This window comes from Mizuhopecten yessoensis, unplaced genomic scaffold (assembly GCF_002113885.1).
Source record: "Mizuhopecten yessoensis strain PY_sf001 unplaced genomic scaffold, ASM211388v2 scaffold5547, whole genome shotgun sequence".
In the NCBI taxonomy this organism is placed as follows: Eukaryota; Metazoa; Mollusca; class Bivalvia; order Pectinida; family Pectinidae; genus Mizuhopecten; species Mizuhopecten yessoensis.
The window spans coordinates 813,175-831,290 of NW_018406103.1; the positions used below are offsets into that span (position 1 = coordinate 813,175).

The 18,116-nt window shown below is 35.2% G+C and overlaps 2 protein-coding genes across 2 annotated transcripts in view; one reads left to right on the forward strand and one right to left on the reverse strand.

Annotated features, from left to right (window-relative positions):
* Positions 1 to 1,260: 1,260 nt before the first annotated feature.
* LOC110450906 (orexin receptor type 2-like) overlaps positions 1,261 to 18,116 on the forward strand; it is a 77,970-nt gene continuing 61,114 nt past the window's right edge. The window contains exon 1 of the mRNA XM_021498700.1: positions 1,261 to 1,452. The gene's annotated coding sequence lies outside the window, so the exon portion shown is untranslated. The remainder of the gene's footprint in view (positions 1,453 to 18,116) is intronic.
* Positions 8,237 to 18,116, reverse strand: part of LOC110450905 (A disintegrin and metalloproteinase with thrombospondin motifs 18-like) — a 135,282-nt gene continuing 125,402 nt past the window's right edge. Inside the window, exon 14 of the mRNA XM_021498697.1 lies at positions 8,237 to 9,355. Within this exon, the coding sequence (XP_021354372.1) occupies positions 9,329 to 9,355 (27 nt within the window). The 3' untranslated portion in view covers positions 8,237 to 9,328. The remainder of the gene's footprint in view (positions 9,356 to 18,116) is intronic.

Consider the following 18,116-nt stretch of genomic DNA (forward strand, 5'->3'; position numbering starts at 1 on the left):
TAATAAATATCAAATCACAGAATTAATTTTAGGCGAATGATAATTAAAAAATTATTAAAACGACAAGTCGGCAAATTTTCATATTGACCAATTATGCAAGTAGTTCATGGCGTCGTAACCTGTTCTCCCCGATTGGACGTGTTAATGTATTTGGTCAAATGGCCGACTTCATTGGTTTACTCCGGTTACTCCGGTTTCCTCCTACATTTAGACTGCGCGCTTCAATACAGGCGAACAAAGATGATAAACGGTAATGTAGTTGAAAAAAAAAAAAAATCATAATAGATGTATGGTATATAATGCAAACATTTTTCTAAACGGACCACGTAGTTGATTAACTGTCAGAAAGTGTATATGGACCAAATTTACCCAGGCGTGGTATTTTTCTATATATTGACTACACAAGTACTCCAGATTTCATTTATCTGGACAAGTAATAGATCAAGAAGTATCATAATACCGAATTAATATTTTTTCACATCTGAAAAGAAACTGATAAATAATTGTCTTTCAGCTATTTTTTCAAATTTTCAAAATGTGTAGTTGAAGCAATGAATTGATAAAAAATTGTACAAACCGTTCGTGCTCATGAATAAAGTAAGATCATTTGTTTGCTAGCGACAATAATTAGTGCTAATAATTTAAAAAAATAGGTAAAAGGCATACACAAACAGAACGGTATTATGTTTCTAAAGATAGTTTAGAAACTTGTTATTAATTTTCATATCTGGCGTTTTCCTGGGATAGCCAATCAAAGCTATTGAAAGATTACTTCCCATGGGGTCCGTTATGTTTAATACATTGTTAAACATACAACTAACACATTTTATTTATCTATTTTTTACACATTCTTTATTTGAACCGGTTATGTCAGACCTATGACATGACATTTTAAGATTATCATACACCGGGTTATCTAGATGTATCTTGTTCCGAGGTAGATAGCAAGAATAAAGGAAATGACATTGCTATTCAGTTTACATTTTGGTAAAGAAAAATAATACCGTGACACGCTCACAATCATTACTCTCGTGAAACAAATCATTACCCCAAGCATTGACACTATGCAATAGATACACGTACTCTCGGCTGAACTTTCCACAAAACACAAATGACCCGATTGTGTAGCGATCTTACAAACGGGACCGGATATACATGTAAGCAATGTAAATGTAACTCCCGGGACGGACGCCGTACATCCGCACAGTAAAACACATCCCTTGTACGTTACTTAATTAGCCGAGTTATGGCTCGAGCTTTTAATCAATGGTGAAGTTAATAGTTGTGATAAGATTCTTCAGAGTGACAGCGCATGCGTCACTTGGCATTTTGAAGCAAAAAATATCGTTAATTAAACACTCGGAAAATAGCTATAGACAAACCATCTGGGTTGTTACACAGCCGCGATACTCATCGCTCTGTTTGCTTCCCTGGACACACCGCAAACTGATGGTGAGTTTCTATTTTTGTTTTTGAAATCGCTTTCTAACACTTGTTTCCTATTCTGGTAAAACGTTTTAAAGAACCAGTCATCTTGGTCTCCTTTTAACTTCTCGAAATTGATTAATTTTCACGGAAGAGCAGTTACGTTGATTCAAATATCATAGTGAGGTACAATATAGAAATGATATTATGATTAAAAATTTAAATAAATATTGCATTATCTTGATAAGATCGACCCTGTAATTTTGAGCCATTGATCATGACTCATAGATCTAGTAATATACATGTAAATATGGTAGGAAAAATATAAAGATGGCATTAACAATGTTTCATGTGTATGCAAGTTTGTTTAAAAAAAAAATTATTCAAGCAAAAATGAAAAACAAATGTGTTTGAATGTCAGCGGAAATGCTAAAATAGAAGTCGACTAACTATTTTTTTTGACATAGTGTATCTATTACCATTTTAAAGGTGCAGATGCCTATGCACGTGTTACGTTCACGTTTCAAGATACAATATGGTAAATCTGCTTGTAGAAGTTTTCATCACAGAGGCTCGCTGTAATCTTGAGGCAAGATATTTATCTCTTGAGTAATAATGGCATGGCTCATTATAAAATGCACACTTAATAGGTTATTTTATTTCAAATCAATCAATACTCCTCTTAATTTTGAAAATCAAAAATTGAGGTGTTTTACGCACCTGCCCCTCTGTTTTAACAGTAGTTTAGACAATTCGGATTTACAACTTTATGGCCCCTAGTATCACCGATCAATCCTAGAAGGACAGAACAGCTGCATGATGCAGCGTACTTTATTTCGGAATACTGTATCTAATACTAGATTTGAAATATGCAGTCACTTGTATGTATGTAACGTCCATGTTTTAAGAGTTTTAGAATGCGCGTTCTTTTTTATTCAAAATCTTAACGTAGGTATGTAAGTTATATACATTGTCTATGATAAACTTTATATATTATACAACTTAAATGAAACAAGAAATTACATATATGTATAATATATATATTAATCACCTCTGTTGGCCCGGATATTAGCGCGCAGTGGGTCTTAATGCGGTAGGATACCGGATTACCCGGAGAAAACCTACGTTGTCGGGCAGGTGACCCCATACATTTTTACATCCGTTTGGGGAATCGGACCATGGCCGCCTTGGTGAATGGCGAATGCGTTATCCGCTGTTCCACCAGACCATTCTTTATATAATGTCACCTGAGTGTCCCCTTAGTGTGTACTAGGACAGTGGAAGAGAAAGGTATACCATAACGACACTAGAGACCCGAGATACACCCTACCCAGTAGATTACCCCTCTATCATGTCTTCCTCTCATGTGTCAAATGTACATATTTGAGATCCCCAACCTTTGATCATATATATAATTGCAAGACATATAGAAATGTAAGGCAGGTATCAAATTTACATAAGTGTCACGACACTTGTTTTTGTTACCTCTTCTGTTCTATAAAATGTACAATTTATATTTCAATGTATTGTCATAGAAAATAAAAAAAAAGTTTAAACCAAGGCATCATGAGATGAACACAATCGCTCTACAATATATGCAATTGCAGAGCGTGTTGATACATACATGCTGCTAAGATTAGTCCCGTTCGATGGCCTATCCCAAGGATCTATTTTCCATACTACATATACAAACTGTAGTTTCATTGAGAATCTATTGTCACGATTGCTTAAATATCCAGGTGAACGATACAGGCCTTCGGGGCCTCTTAACGTCTTTTCTTGTCCATGTTGAATACGTGTATGTTGTTGTCACTATTTCCAATGTCTTTAAAATGTTATCTCCGACTCCGTTCCTAAGGAATTTCTCAATAAAGAAATTACACTGCAACATATGCTAATTTTTGTGTGATATGAAGATATATAAACATATGTTTTATTATACTCACGAGTGTGCCTTGTGGTTGGGTTGTCACTACCCAAATTCTCGATATTACTTGGATTCGTCCTTGATTTTCATGGCGCGTTCCCTTCCGGGATGCCTGGTCCTATTCTCTTTGTACATTTTAAGAGTTTCCATGTGAATCTTTCCTTTGTTCATATTTGCCCTCTTTTTTATCAGCGAGTTCAAGTAACAGTTGTGTTGATATTTCGGTGTTCCCTTGTTGATAAAACAATATTAACGGTATTTGTGATGCAAAAGTATTTTTTTTTAAATGATAATTTATGAATGAACGGTTATTTAGCTTAAGCTAATGGATAACTGATGCCGCGTGAATTCTCGTACGCATGAAGAGTATGTATCATTCAGGTTGTCCCGAATTAGTATACATTTCTATTTAAAGATTTTAATTAAATACCTCTCATACATTCACACGCACTGTACAAAGTACAAGTCGAGTTTATCGTACGATACGCTGTAACAATACACTGGTGTATATACTAATGAAGTACCAACAACGATACTAGTGTTAACAGTTTGGCAGTTGGTCAAGATTGAAAATAATATTATCTGCAAATGGACTGTTTTTTCCAGAACTGGACATTAGTTGTCATTTCGTTGACCAAGGTTTTTTTCCTAGTATTATGCATATTAGATTTAATATTTTTTTAATTGTTTAAGATACATATGGCGGATGTCGTTACTGGTCTCCGTAAATAAATCGGGTTTGTTTTTGTGAACAGTTTGCCCTAGTTTAATCGGTTCCCAGTTCGAATTACATTTTATTGCTTTTGTTTTGGCTTTTGGGTTCATTTTTTTTAACCGCGTCCACGGATGCAAATATTTGTTAAGTTTTTGTTTTTAATGATAAAAACACTTTATTTGATTGTAAAAACGACGTCGAGCTGAATACTGATATGATACACTGTATAATAATAAAAAATAAAAAATAATCAGTCTGTTTTGGAAGGGCTTATGAAGTATTTTCTACTGTTTTAGTGTCTAATTGGCTTCTGATTATTTTATCGATTCGATTAGTCTCAATATCTCATTATCTCATTGGGAATAAACTGTTCTCTAGTGTGCTATGAAGGTCAACGTTTTTGTATTATACACCTTAGCATGCCTTGTTGTTTCCGTTTGACTATCCCGGTTCTCTGTTTGGGAAGGGGGCTTGGAATCGACGTAAATTAACATGTTGGTTAACGTCAAAGAAGCAGAACACGCGTACCACTCCGGAACACCTGGTCTGTTTCTCCTTTTAATTTCCTAAGTGTTTTTCACTGGCTTCCATGTAAATCTTTCATTTGTTCATATTTCGCTCTTGTTTCATCGAAATTGACGGTTTTGTTGGAAGTTTATATTCTCATGTTGTATTTAATAACTTGCCCTAGTATGTTGATGCTATAGGTATATTAGTTTGTATGTTGATATATATTCTACAAACAATATCTGATATATCCATAGAACATGTTTTTTTATCGTTTTTTGTTAGTTCAAAATGATCTAAGCGTAAACATTGTACTTCAGTGTTTTAGCTCTGTTCCAATTACAAATTCTAATCTAAATAGTTCTGTTATTTTTCCTGAGCTTCGAAATGTACTTCCTATTCTTGAGTGAAAATATAAAAATATACATAACAAGTGATTAATGTAATGGCGGCCGAGAAAAAAATCTCGGAACGAATCCTGAACCCGCACGTAATTCAAAAGGAAGTCACTATTTCGACCAATCAGAGGCCGCGACTGACATCTTGGATGTGCAGTAACGAAACCAAAAGGTAAAATGCACATCACAGCAAGCGCCCCAATGCTTCCGAGGAAATGATCGGACAAGTTAATGACGAAAGAAGATAAAGAAGATGAAGACGAAAAAACGAAGTAAACCAATAAGTCCCAAAACTTCTTTTTTTTGGGCCTTAATAACAAATAACCGTTTTGAGGACTAGATACATAGATGTAAGGATAAAATTAACATAAAATATATACCTTGGTGTACTGTCAGCACACAAGAACAAAAAGGGCAAGACAATGCTAGAAGTTTTGCGTTATTCGTTATCCTTAATAACGAATAACTGTCCAACCTTACCTTACTAACAAAAAGCGGATTTTTAACGTGTGAGAGCATGCCTATTGCTGATTGGCGGACATAAACATTACTGATATATGACACGTTACATGAAATCCGTAGATCACAGAAAGGTAGGACGTAGGTTAAGTTAAGCACTGTATTATGCTGAACGTGTTATGTACCCACTATTAAGTTTATTTAAATTTTAAGTTTTTTTCAGAAATGCTATACCTTGATATCATGCATGAATGATTTTCAATGTCGACACATGTATCTTGCAAATATTTTCATATATATACTAACAATATGTATAGTTGGCACCTGCACATCACGTAACGCCCTAATAACATTGTAGAAATGTGCCACATTAACTAGACTTCAAACTAAGCAATGAATTATTATCCCAATGTGTTGTATTCCGTCATACTATATTTCGGTAATCGTAGCCAAAATTAAAACAGTGGTTTATCACGTTGCAGAATTTTTCTCATAGTCATAGCTATATATATAGACGTTACGCTGATAGTTCTACATTCAGGACTGAAGCTCCGATCCATGTCATTCTCCCGGCACCCGTACCTTCAATAGTCGCATTTGTATATTTGTAAAGGAAGTAGCCCGTGTTCATTGCTCATACAAGCACTATGTTAATGTCTTAATCACTTGCAAGCTTCATTATTCATATGAATTCAGCATTGGTTTCAAACGTTTAATTGATTCAATTACATTTGATAAAATGCCCTTGAAAACAATGAAAAGAACATTCTTTCACGCGAAAAGTGTACAAAAACAGTTGTCACATGTATAAATCTGTCTTAAATTGTTCCTGTTTCTGTGATATATGACCGTCAGGAATAATTTGGGGAAAATGCAAACGCACGGTGATGCAGCGTTCTGCGATTCTATTGTTACTGCAGTGTCATTATGAATTAAACAAACAGTATCTGCTTACTGTATATCTTTAGCTTTAAGGGTCCCAATACCACTGCCAAACATGTAACTAAGTATTAGAAACTCCCGTTTTTCAGCACGACTGTAGTTTTGATGAACCATTTCAGAAAAGAAAACCATACCTTACAGGAGTTTAATGAGAAATGATAGATATGAAATAAACAAATATAAATCAACAACAGTGGTCTGGGTGCATCAATTCAGCGGGACCAGAACGATATTCCAACTCTGGACTTCAGATTGATTACATGGTCGACATAAGCCTAGCCAAACTATGTTACAGACATGTATATGGCCTCAGACAAAAATTAATTCTACTATATGTTACTAACAAAGGAAAAATTAAATTAATATATTTTTAAACTTTGCACAGGGTCTGGTTCCTATTTCATATTGTAGGTCGATTCAGACTGAACATACAGTGAGCTGGAAAGTTCCTCATGACCGGCATTTAAGAAAGATAATTTCATTTGAATATGTCACTACCTGCATGTATAGGGGAAAATACCATAAAACACAAAATATCACTGCGCAAGCCTCATTACTAATTGTGTTCTGCCGCGAATACAAACAAGAAAAATGTGTCAAAAAAACGATCATTAGAATAGATATTGTTGAACAATATTGTAAAAACAAACTTTACAAATCTACCATAGATCAGACAGGAAAAAGTATTTAGTAACTGACCTGAAATGTCCTTATGCACTACATTCGTGTACAACGACCCAGAAGTGTATTTGTGGTCTGATGCCATATATATCCAAACGGAAGTTATTGGGAGGTTACTCTGTAAACAAAATACACTGGGATCCTGAAATACATAGGTTATGTTATTGATGCCTCTTGTGCCTTATATATACATTGGCGACTGAATATTACAAAGACACATACATATACATGTGCACACAGGTGATTACACCTTTAAAATTTAGTTATAGATACACAGTTTCCCAAAATTGAATTACACAGCACATACAGCTGTTTCGTCCTTCTACGACTCAACGGTGATGCTTGGGGCCAAAAGGTTCGAAATTCAAATTTGTCAAAACTACGATTGAAACAGTTGGAAAGGTGTGAAAAACGACTTAATATATGAATTTCAAAATTTTGAGGAGAACTAGTTTATTTTAAATTACATAATAAGTAAAGTGTGTATATTATTGTTAAGTATGAACCGTGTCACTTCTCAAATGAGATGGCTGTGGTCACCAAGGTAACGGCGAACCAGCAGAGTCTACCACTTTGTACCTTGACAGATGAACGTAACACACATATATACACACATATACACATCCCCCACCCACCCACCCACCACACATACACGCACACACACACACACACTCCAAACACACACACACGCACACATACACACATTCACACACACACACATACACACATATACACACACATACACATACATTTGTACACCCCTCCCCCACACACATACACGCTCACACACACACACACATACACAGGTGATTATATAAGAATTGATGTTTTATGTTTGTTTTATCAGCCCATCATCATCTATTATCATAACAATACATTCTCAACATACCTTGTAAACAATATAAACTTTCTTTCGTAATGTTACGTAGCAGTGATTCCCCATCTGTTGGAATGTTACTCATTCTCTGTATCCATCCGATAGCCGGTGTTGGATTACTGATACCATCACATATATCTGATAAGTGATTCGCTCCGATCAGAATGTCTTCACGTGGAGAACAGTTAGCGCACGCGATACCTGCTGCGCAGACGTTATTGAAATGTACCGGTCGAGTCATGAAGCAGTTAAAAAGACACTATAACGACCACACAGCGTGTTGACAACACTTTATTGAGAGTTTTTCAGTGAAAGTTCTTTTATGTTTTTGGATAACGGGAAATATGATGTAAATTTAACGATGCACAGTCAAACGTTTCTGCAGCGCCTTGATTTGATCTTTATCACAGATGTTTGCTTACAAGCTTTTTTTATTATCATTTATTTTTTATTTATTATATTACATGTAAAAGTTGATCAATCGGGAATGCACGATCTTCTCTTCTCTTTTATACAGATTTATTTTAAGGCAGTACTTTGCCGAAGGAAAAGAAAAAAACAAAATCGTACTCTTGGTAAGTTAACGCAGTGCTAGGTAATCGCATATTGTCTGTATGCACAGGTCTTGAACAAAGAAAGCAATTATTTCTGTTCTATTTCGTTTCATGTAATAATGTTGTCAATTGTTCTTGTTCTTATATAGCTATCATCAACAACATTTTCATGAAAATGAAGCTTCGTTAATTCTAATTAACAGCACATTTTGGAAAGAAAAAGAGTTGGAATGCAGCATAAAGGTTGCACAATCGTTGTCCAAAAAAAGTCCAAACAATTCAAACAAATATAAAAGATAGTGTCTTTTGTTCATTTGTTTAAGCGTATAACTAACATTTATAAAGATGAAAGTAAGACACACATGTGCGTAAACTCCTTAATTATGTGAATTTCAAAAAATGGAGGAAAACTGCTAATATTAAAATTGCGTAATGAGTAAAACATGTTTATAAGGGGAGCATGTCACTTGTAAAATGAAATTATTGCGGCTATCAAAATAACGGCAAATGTGGGGCACTGAGAAATCCACCAGCAGACTCTAGAACCTTCTATCTCGAAGAATGAACGTAAGACAAACTCAGATGAACACATCTCCAAACTCTACAGATGGTTATTAGTACAATGCATTACGTGTAATAGACAAGATTCAAACTGAACAATGTTTCAATGACAAAAACTCTAGCGGTGTCACATTTTCAATATATTGGTTTTGTTTGTTTGTGGTTTACGTCCTATTAACAGTTGTTAAATGACGAGCCAGGTTTTGGTGGTGGAGGAAAGCCGGAGTACCCGGAAAAAACACCAACCTGCCGCAAGTACCTGGCGACTTCCCCACGTAGGCCTCAAACCCGCGTCCCAGTGTACGAGAGCTAAAACACAAATAAACAAAAAAAAACAGTTGATTTAATATTGACTGTATCGAATGAAATATTCGTTGTGTATAAACATTCGTTGTTTTCGTGGTTGTTACATGTATTATAGGATATCCATGAAAGTTTGTACCACGAAACGGTCTAAATGGCTTCAAACCACGGATGAAAGTACCCACGACTATTTCGTATATATCGTAATATTTTCAAACGAGATCAGCTGTTACAAGATTTGACCAGTGATAAAAACCGCTATAAACCACCTGTTGTTATCTGTTACACTTCTTTTCAAATCCTCCATTATCTCGTTTTCAGCCCATTATCACTGCGAACTTGATCCTAAGTAAAAAAAAATTATATATATCTGATGTTTATAAGACATTGAGAGATTAATTTACAAATACCACTAGCAAGGTCATTATCATGCCATACAGCTTATCGTACCCGTTGTCTAAGGTATTTGGATATACTGTCGAATGTAAGTTTTTTGTATATAATTTAAAACAGATTAATGATTGTATCGGAGTTTTGTATGATAAATGTTCACCTTCCGTCTAAATGTATGATAGGTAAGGGTAAAATAAGTATAGGTACATGTAGTGTAACTATAACAGGAGTATTCCGTCTTTGCGTATTGCAGAGTTATCTTCTCTTGGGAGCAGGTATTGATTGTTACGTCACTGGTTTGTGAGAGCAACGTCATCAATTTTTGAGAAAACGACGTAATTTTCTCGCACAAACAGTGACGTAACAATCAATACCTGCTCCCAAGAGAAGATAACTCTGCAATACGCAAAGACGGAATAGTAAACTACAGATGTTATGTCTATTATGTCATTTGACTAACTGTAAGGTAAGTTTAATTTTACTGTTAAGGCACAATACGGCATTATAGCGAAGTGTAAAATTATTAAACAGATATTGTGGATATTACAACAGAATGACTAACATAAAACAAACTACAAATATTTCTTTCTTTTACAACAGTATGACTAACCGTAAAATAAGTAATAGATATTATTCCTTTTAACTTGTTCTTGTCATTCAGTAAAGAAGCTAAACCGTGTGCTATCGATAAGGTCAGCTAAACCTAATGTTGTCTTCAAGGCAAGCTTATCATGTCTACCATAACGGTACTCTAAACCAGACTTGATGAGTCTATCAAGGTTTAACTAAACCTAATGTTTCATTAGGGTTAATTTAACCTGATGATGCCTTCAAGGTTACCATAACCATATGAAGCCATGAAAATAAACTAAACATCATGGTATCGCTAACGTAAACTAAACCTGGTGTTGTCCATAAGATGACAATTTATTATAATGACATCATGACACAAACTATGAAAATGATGTTTACTGTCAATTTACATCCTTAGGTGGGAATTCGACAGAATTACGCCACACCAACACACACATATATAAATCACAAAACAAACAATATTAAGGGTGGCATGTAAGGGAGGGTTTTTCAATAAGGCAAATTTGGTATAAAGTTCTAAAAAGATGCTGCCACAAAATGGCGCCGTTGAAAATTTTCTTAAACATGAAGAAAGAGGCCTACAGCCAATGAGATTGTAGCGTGGGATGTCGGCCAATCAGAAACCTCAAAACAATGAGGCACCAAGATTGGGGGAGCGGCATCCTAAGGGGGCTATGTTTGTAGCAACCTTTTAACAACACTTGTCAAACAGTCTAATGCAGGATTTATGTGTCGCGACATAAAATCAATTATGTATATAACTTGCATTTATGCCTACTCCACATAAAACTCAACACATGTATAGAATTGAATAAGGCCATCATAAGATGACAATTTCGGTAAGGTTGAATATAATATGAACATGTAAACAATTATTCTATTTAGCTTCAGAAGATACCATAGTGAGGTCACGTACCCATGTTGAATGAATCAAATACCCCCAAAACTAACTAAGTTGGAGAAATATGAAAAATGTGTACTGGGCCAACTTCTTAAAATACTTCTTGTATAAGTTAAACAGAAATGTTCATATATTGTTTTTTGCGAAATGCCTGGAATAATTTTTAGATCATATTTATTTCACTTATTAATTTACCTTACATTGCATAAACACGTGCGTATGTATGCGTTTATATTTTCCGTGTTAAACATTCTTAAATCCTTCAGTTCCTTCAACTATAGACGCCAACTGATGATGAGGATGTTCCGTTAGGAAGGAAATACACAAAGTGCTTCAGATGCTGTTTTTTCTACTTAATTGGTGCGTTATTCATTTAAAGTGTTTGATAAGTAGTTCCACGTGTTTAGCGTCATTGAATGTGAAGTTTTCATGGTGATGTCTGCTATTTTGCATCAACGTAAAATGCACACTCATAACAGTTGCATGGGATCCAATATATTTTGATCAAAGGTAAAATAATTCAACAGTGATCTTCACATGAACTCTTTGCTGTATTCATCAATCTAAAATTGTTCAGTTATAATAGGATAATAACCATTGCATTCGGGTTAATCGAATAATCGACAAAGCCAATAATGAAAACTTACCCGATTTCAATATTATTTTAATATATTCTTTTAATCATAATCAGATTCTGTTTCGTGTTTTTCAATTTCAAAAAAAGGAAAGTCGCCAATCCCGGGCAAACTTATGTCCATCCTTGAAATGGTAATGTTATTTTCTTCAAATACGTTCAGCAATGAGAATAATGGCAACAACTCATTTACCACTTATCAGTATAATGTGATTGGGTGGAGCACAGTGCAGGGTGCCTTAGGCATATGGTATTTCAGTGAGGTAGCACTCTAATGTCGCCATTACGTCCGCGCTATGACACAGAGGTAAACACATCAACATATCAGGCCTGCAGCACACATTCACACTTGCACGCGCACATTAATTACATGGCGGCACGTCCTTAAATGAACACTTAGCTGTTGCTAGGACGATAAACCAAGTAACCCCAAAATCGTTTCAAAGATTCAACAAAACTGGAAGAAAAACAGTTATTGTGAAAAAAGCAAAATCCAATATCGTTGAGAAAAGGTCACGTGAAAAGTGTTCGCGCCTCTGATAAAGTACATGTAAGATAAATATTCGGAAAGTTGAATAAAATTGAAAACAAACTGCACTTGTGTGAGTCATAACGAGGCGTAGTTCCATTACATCGCGTCAGATTTTATCATAGAAGAACTATAACGGTTACTCCCGTGTGTCTGTTTTTAACATTAAGTACATACAAGTGCACGCGAGATTTTTGTACCGTCCGTCCCTCGTAGATAACAGGCCAAATAACGGTGTATCACTGGGCCGTAACAAAGACCGCGCCGGCACCTGCTAGGATATATGCACGTACATTACGTGCGTATCCATCTATTCAGTCACCGTGCAGTTTCAATGTTCTTCGCTCAAATGTACCTAAAGGATAAAGTTGCGTTTTAGGAATCACCTCCAATAATTTTCTGTCGACATTCTAAAAGTACAGGATAAAGGATTATCTCACCGCTGCCAAAACATGCATGTTACTACACATTCGGGCCATGGTTTTGATCATTAAAAGTGGCGATGTACAATGTACATGCAATACACTTCCTTAAATGACCTTAGCTGTCGATAGGACGTCAAACCCTTCACACAATGATGGTATTTGATGTCATTTTTAACAATTTCTAGAAATATGAACATAAAACACACAAGGATGGTTTACACCTTTAAGATGTGGTAATAGATACAGATTGCCGAAATTAATTTATATTGCACCAGACATATTCCTTCCTTCAAGGACTCATCGGTGATGCTAGGGGCTATACTGTGGAAAACCGTAATGGGCTTAACTTATGTTGAAACAGAACAGGAGGCCCAGGAGCAAAAAAAAACATCAATTATGAATTTCAAAATTTAGAGGCGTATTGGTCAAATTTAATTAATAATATTTCAATTTCTGCTCACGTTGGACTCAATGCAACTGCCACATGTTACCTGTTTCAATTGCCGATTGATTTGACTAAATTAGCAATGTCTGTGCGAATGAATCTCGAAGGGAGATAACTATTGACATTTTGAAACAAAGATGTTGTATATTATTATTAGATACCACTGGTATGAGATTTTACATTTTTATTGAAGCTACATGTACACAAACAAAATGTTCAAGCAACCAAAAACGATCAATCAGAAAAATATCATCAGCTGTTGCTAGCGGTAGAGACAAGTCATGCTGCCCTAGAAATTCTCCCTCCAGTTACCATTCTTCCTCCTGTGTCCGTGTCATCACCCGGCTTTTTAGATACATATTTGAGTGTTTTAATTTATTTTACAGACAAAATTGTTTGGTTGATTCATTCACTTTATTATTGAAAAGCATCGCAAAAATTCAAATGTATTTCAATACGAAAGACAGCTCTCCTTTTTTGTCTCCAACAACAATGTGTTGATTGTTGGAATTACCCGAAAATATCCTTTGCGTCATATCTCTTTCCTGATGAATCTAAATTAACTAGATATTTAAAATGTCGGAGCCAATATGAACAGATTAATTTCCCATTCTTTCTGCTGTTGTGTCCCCCAAACCCTTTTTATATCATCAACATTTCCCAGAACACAATATGACGGTAGCTCCTATATCGATGTTTAGATATATGTATACATATATATCCACTAGCCCTACTGAAGATAGGCCTAGGACTACTCTTAAAAACATACTTTATCAGTTCATGACAGGGACAAATGAAGGCCTATATAATGTCACAGATTAGCAAAAGCTACATGGACGTGGCTTTTTTCTGACTTTTGAGGCTTTGCCTTTTTCATATTACATTTGCAGGCGAAATGAATGTAAAACTCAGATGGATCCTATACGCGCATATATCCTCCCTAAAACCTTTCACAATAATGCAAAATACAAATCAATCTACAATTGTTATTCGGAAGACCTTAAATTGGTGAAAAAAAATACACAAAAATACATTTATTCCGGAAAAACAACCTGCCTCCGTTGACTTAGTTGTATTTCATTACAATCGCTTGTTAAAATATTGCCGTGTATGGTATTTAACTCGTGAGCTTTTTCCACCATCTTTTTGACAGGATATCGATATCCACCTTCACTTTAGTAAGAAGAATATCGGCCTCGCTTTTATTCCCGATATCAGGGGTAACATCAGTCAGACTGATCAGAACTGTGTTCGGTCGGTCCGGCATTGACTAGGCCCTAATACTAATACTGTCTAATAGTCGTTTTAGACTCGTCGATGCCTAAGTTAATGTCGCAAGAGGATGTTGTTTTATGTGAACCTACAGCTGCTTGGAAGAAGGCATGTATCAACTTGTTCTTCGAAGATGAGGCGGGTTTTTGTTAGCTTTGCAGCCATGTTTCCGCTGTTGACAACTTTAAAAATACTAATAATAAAATCGGCACCAGTTACCCTAGGTTGGAACTTCCGGATACGTACTGATTGTCGGCTGTCGGTTATACATTTAAATTTAATATATTTATCAATTGAACCACACATCATTTAATCACTTTTCCGAACAACAAAATGACTAAATAAATTAATTAAAATATAATAGAATATTTGAATTTTTGATGTGCATGCAACTGCTTATTTGCTTACGTGGCAGCTTCGCGCCTGTATTATATAAACGTATGTATTCATCAACAATACTTAAATATGAAATTAAAAATATCTTTTTGTGTTTTGGTCCCTCATAGTTTGGCTGTATGAACTATAAGCGTACATCAGTTCATTAAATTTGTTTCAAGTCTGAAAACTCAATTCATCACCCCTGAAATCGGTCTAGGCAAGATTCAACCCTTAATGAAGTAAGGTGTTATATCATGAAGTGCACAACTACATAAAGAGATTACTATAGCCCGTCAAGGATACGGCAGCTGCGGGGATTGAAAAAAAATAACAAGCAGAGTCTTACATCGTGTTTTTAAAAAGATGAACGTGATTCACACACACAGCTGATTGAACGCCTTGGTAAAACGTATTTAATGCAAAAAAAAACAAAAAAACTACGAAATGTACCCATAATTTAGTTCGACAAAATTGATTTTCTACTTATTTATCTATACACCAGAAATATACATCCCAAACCTTCCTTAAGATGTCACTTGATGGCCAAATCACGTGACACTTTTGTTCTGGAAACTTGTATCACGAAAACGACGTTTTGAACTGCTTTCAGTTCAGTTCAATGTCGCGTGTTTTTCAACAAAATTCTAATAACATTTTGCATCTTTTTAAACATTAGCAAGTGTTCCTAGTTGTATCTACATAATACGTCGTTTCCGAGATAAATAAAATCTAATAACCTGTAACTGAGCGAGATCGGGTTACCTCAGTCGAGGGTTAAGATTCTGTAACAAAATTCCATCCGAGGCGTAAGCCGAGGTTGGGATGTTACAGAATCTTAGCCAAAGATACAGGAAATTGATTTTTTTTCTCGCACCTTTTAGTTCGAAAACAAAAAATTTATTTTGCTAAAAACTTCAAGTATCCCGTCTAGGGCCTTAAATGATAATGACCTCTTCACTACTTAAGCTACATTTGAATGCTTCTGCGTAAAACTATAATCCGTTCTTACATAGATGACAACGTATTCACAGTGAAGATTATATTTTATCTACAACATCAAATATCTAACAACATCGAAACTATACATATAACAACAAAACAGAACATTTATAAAACAGATTGTCAATTTCAAGCAATTAACGCGCGGATGAATACATCGCAGTGTAAAAATTCCGCGAAATGTCACGTAAAGGTGCAAGACAGATCGGACGGGATAGTAAAATCTAGCATGGGGTATGACCAGGGATATCTCTGTCTGGGGTGCGAGAAAGAAGTTTCAAGAACTAAAGTCCCGTGATTTGGTGGTCATATGCGGTACACTAAGGGGGCGTGTATGCTTCCGGTATAAACGTAAATCAGTAGCAAACCATACTTGTCGAAGTAAAAACTTGGTCAATTTGGACAAATATAACTGAATTTCCACATCCTTCATGAAAAGGATATCTACTGACTGGTACCCTGTCGTTAGACATGTAGTCTTGAATCGCACACTAGTGCTATTGCATGTTCTTGTGGGCATCTCTCATATGTTCAGTGCTTATCGGAACTACACATGCAAAACTGAAGTAAGATGTTTTTGTTTTGAAGAATCCAAAACGGACATAACATTCTGTAAAAGAAAAACAAAAAAAAATTGCATGTGGAAATGTTAGTCTTTAGTAACCGTTTAAACTTATCACAATGTGGAAATTTTCGTTTGGACAATGGTTGTGAAATCTAAATATTTTATATATCTATAATCTATATCGCCATTAAGTAGATATTCGCGTGTGAATATTTTCGCGTTAATTTACTCGAAACGCGAAAATGTCCACACCGCAAAAATTGTCTTTCTATACAGCAACCGGAAAGGCTCTTATAATGTAGCACGTTGCTGTACACGTATCTAGGTCTACCAGATTGTTTAAAGTAAAAATCGAAACGGTTCCACATTTTCTAATTTAAAAAAAGATGAATTCCTTCTATGTATGCAGATGATTTATCGCCACTCACAACTAATAAAAAGATCAAATCAGCTATCAGATGAAAAACAAATCAAGCATACTGAAAATAAACCCAATATAGTGTGTCCACTGCCAGCTCTGTATCGCGACCCCTTGATGTTTAATGACGAGAATAAGTGTTTATATTCCCACATGGTGTAATTGCACAACGTGACACTAAACAAAAAATGATTACTCTAATACTGGAATATCATTTTTTTCGATCTGAATGTTATTAAAAATCTTTATATGACAATAGGGAATCTACCATAACGGTAAATGGATATGTAATGGATGGAATAGCTTTAGAACTGAGGTCGCCAGGCCGCCTCCCGCCCTCCTTCCGTGTTTCGGATTGATTGACCTAATAGTTTGATATTCAGTTCCCTACAAGGGTCGTTCAGCGAGCTCAAATTAATAGTTGTGAGCGTAAGAGTATTTTTTCCCAATAATCAGTATCGTGATATATATGTTGTATGATAGGCCTGTGCACTTATACATTGCGTTTCGTTTCGTATAAACCAAACAATAATTGTAAATCCGATATTTAGTACCTATAGATTATACACTTTGACATTGGAATAGCAATTGTAGAGGATTCAAGGTTATAGTACGACTACTGTAAAAGCGGAAATTTTCGCGGTATGGAAATTCTTGTTTTTTCGGGTGGAGTAAATAAACACGAAAGTAAACTATTAAATATAAATACAGAATATATACAACTCTAAACCATTGGGAACGCGATTTTTTTTCCCATTCTGCTGTTAGTTAAAAGAGTGATAACGTGAATATTTCCATACGCGAACATTTGAACTCTTTTGTCAGTTTATAGAATCATAACGCAAACATTTCAACACGCAAAAATATCCACTTTTAGAGTATTTAGTGTAAATATATTTATTGCCAAACATGAGCATTATTAACGCCCGCTCCTTATAAAATATAAATCTTAGACTTAATGAGTCTTGTTGATACTGGAATCAATATAGACTACAACACTTTTGCATTTTGCAGGATATCAGTATATTTTTTGATTGGAATCAACGTAAGGCAATTAAGAGATTTCCAATGTATTTAATGCATCCTTATATAGAGCTCATTAGGGTTACCTTTTATTGAATCACATTCCAACCAGATTCAATTAAGTAATGCAGTTCTTCTCGTTATACTCTTCGTAACCACTTTCTTTCATTTCCTGATGCACCCCTTCTACC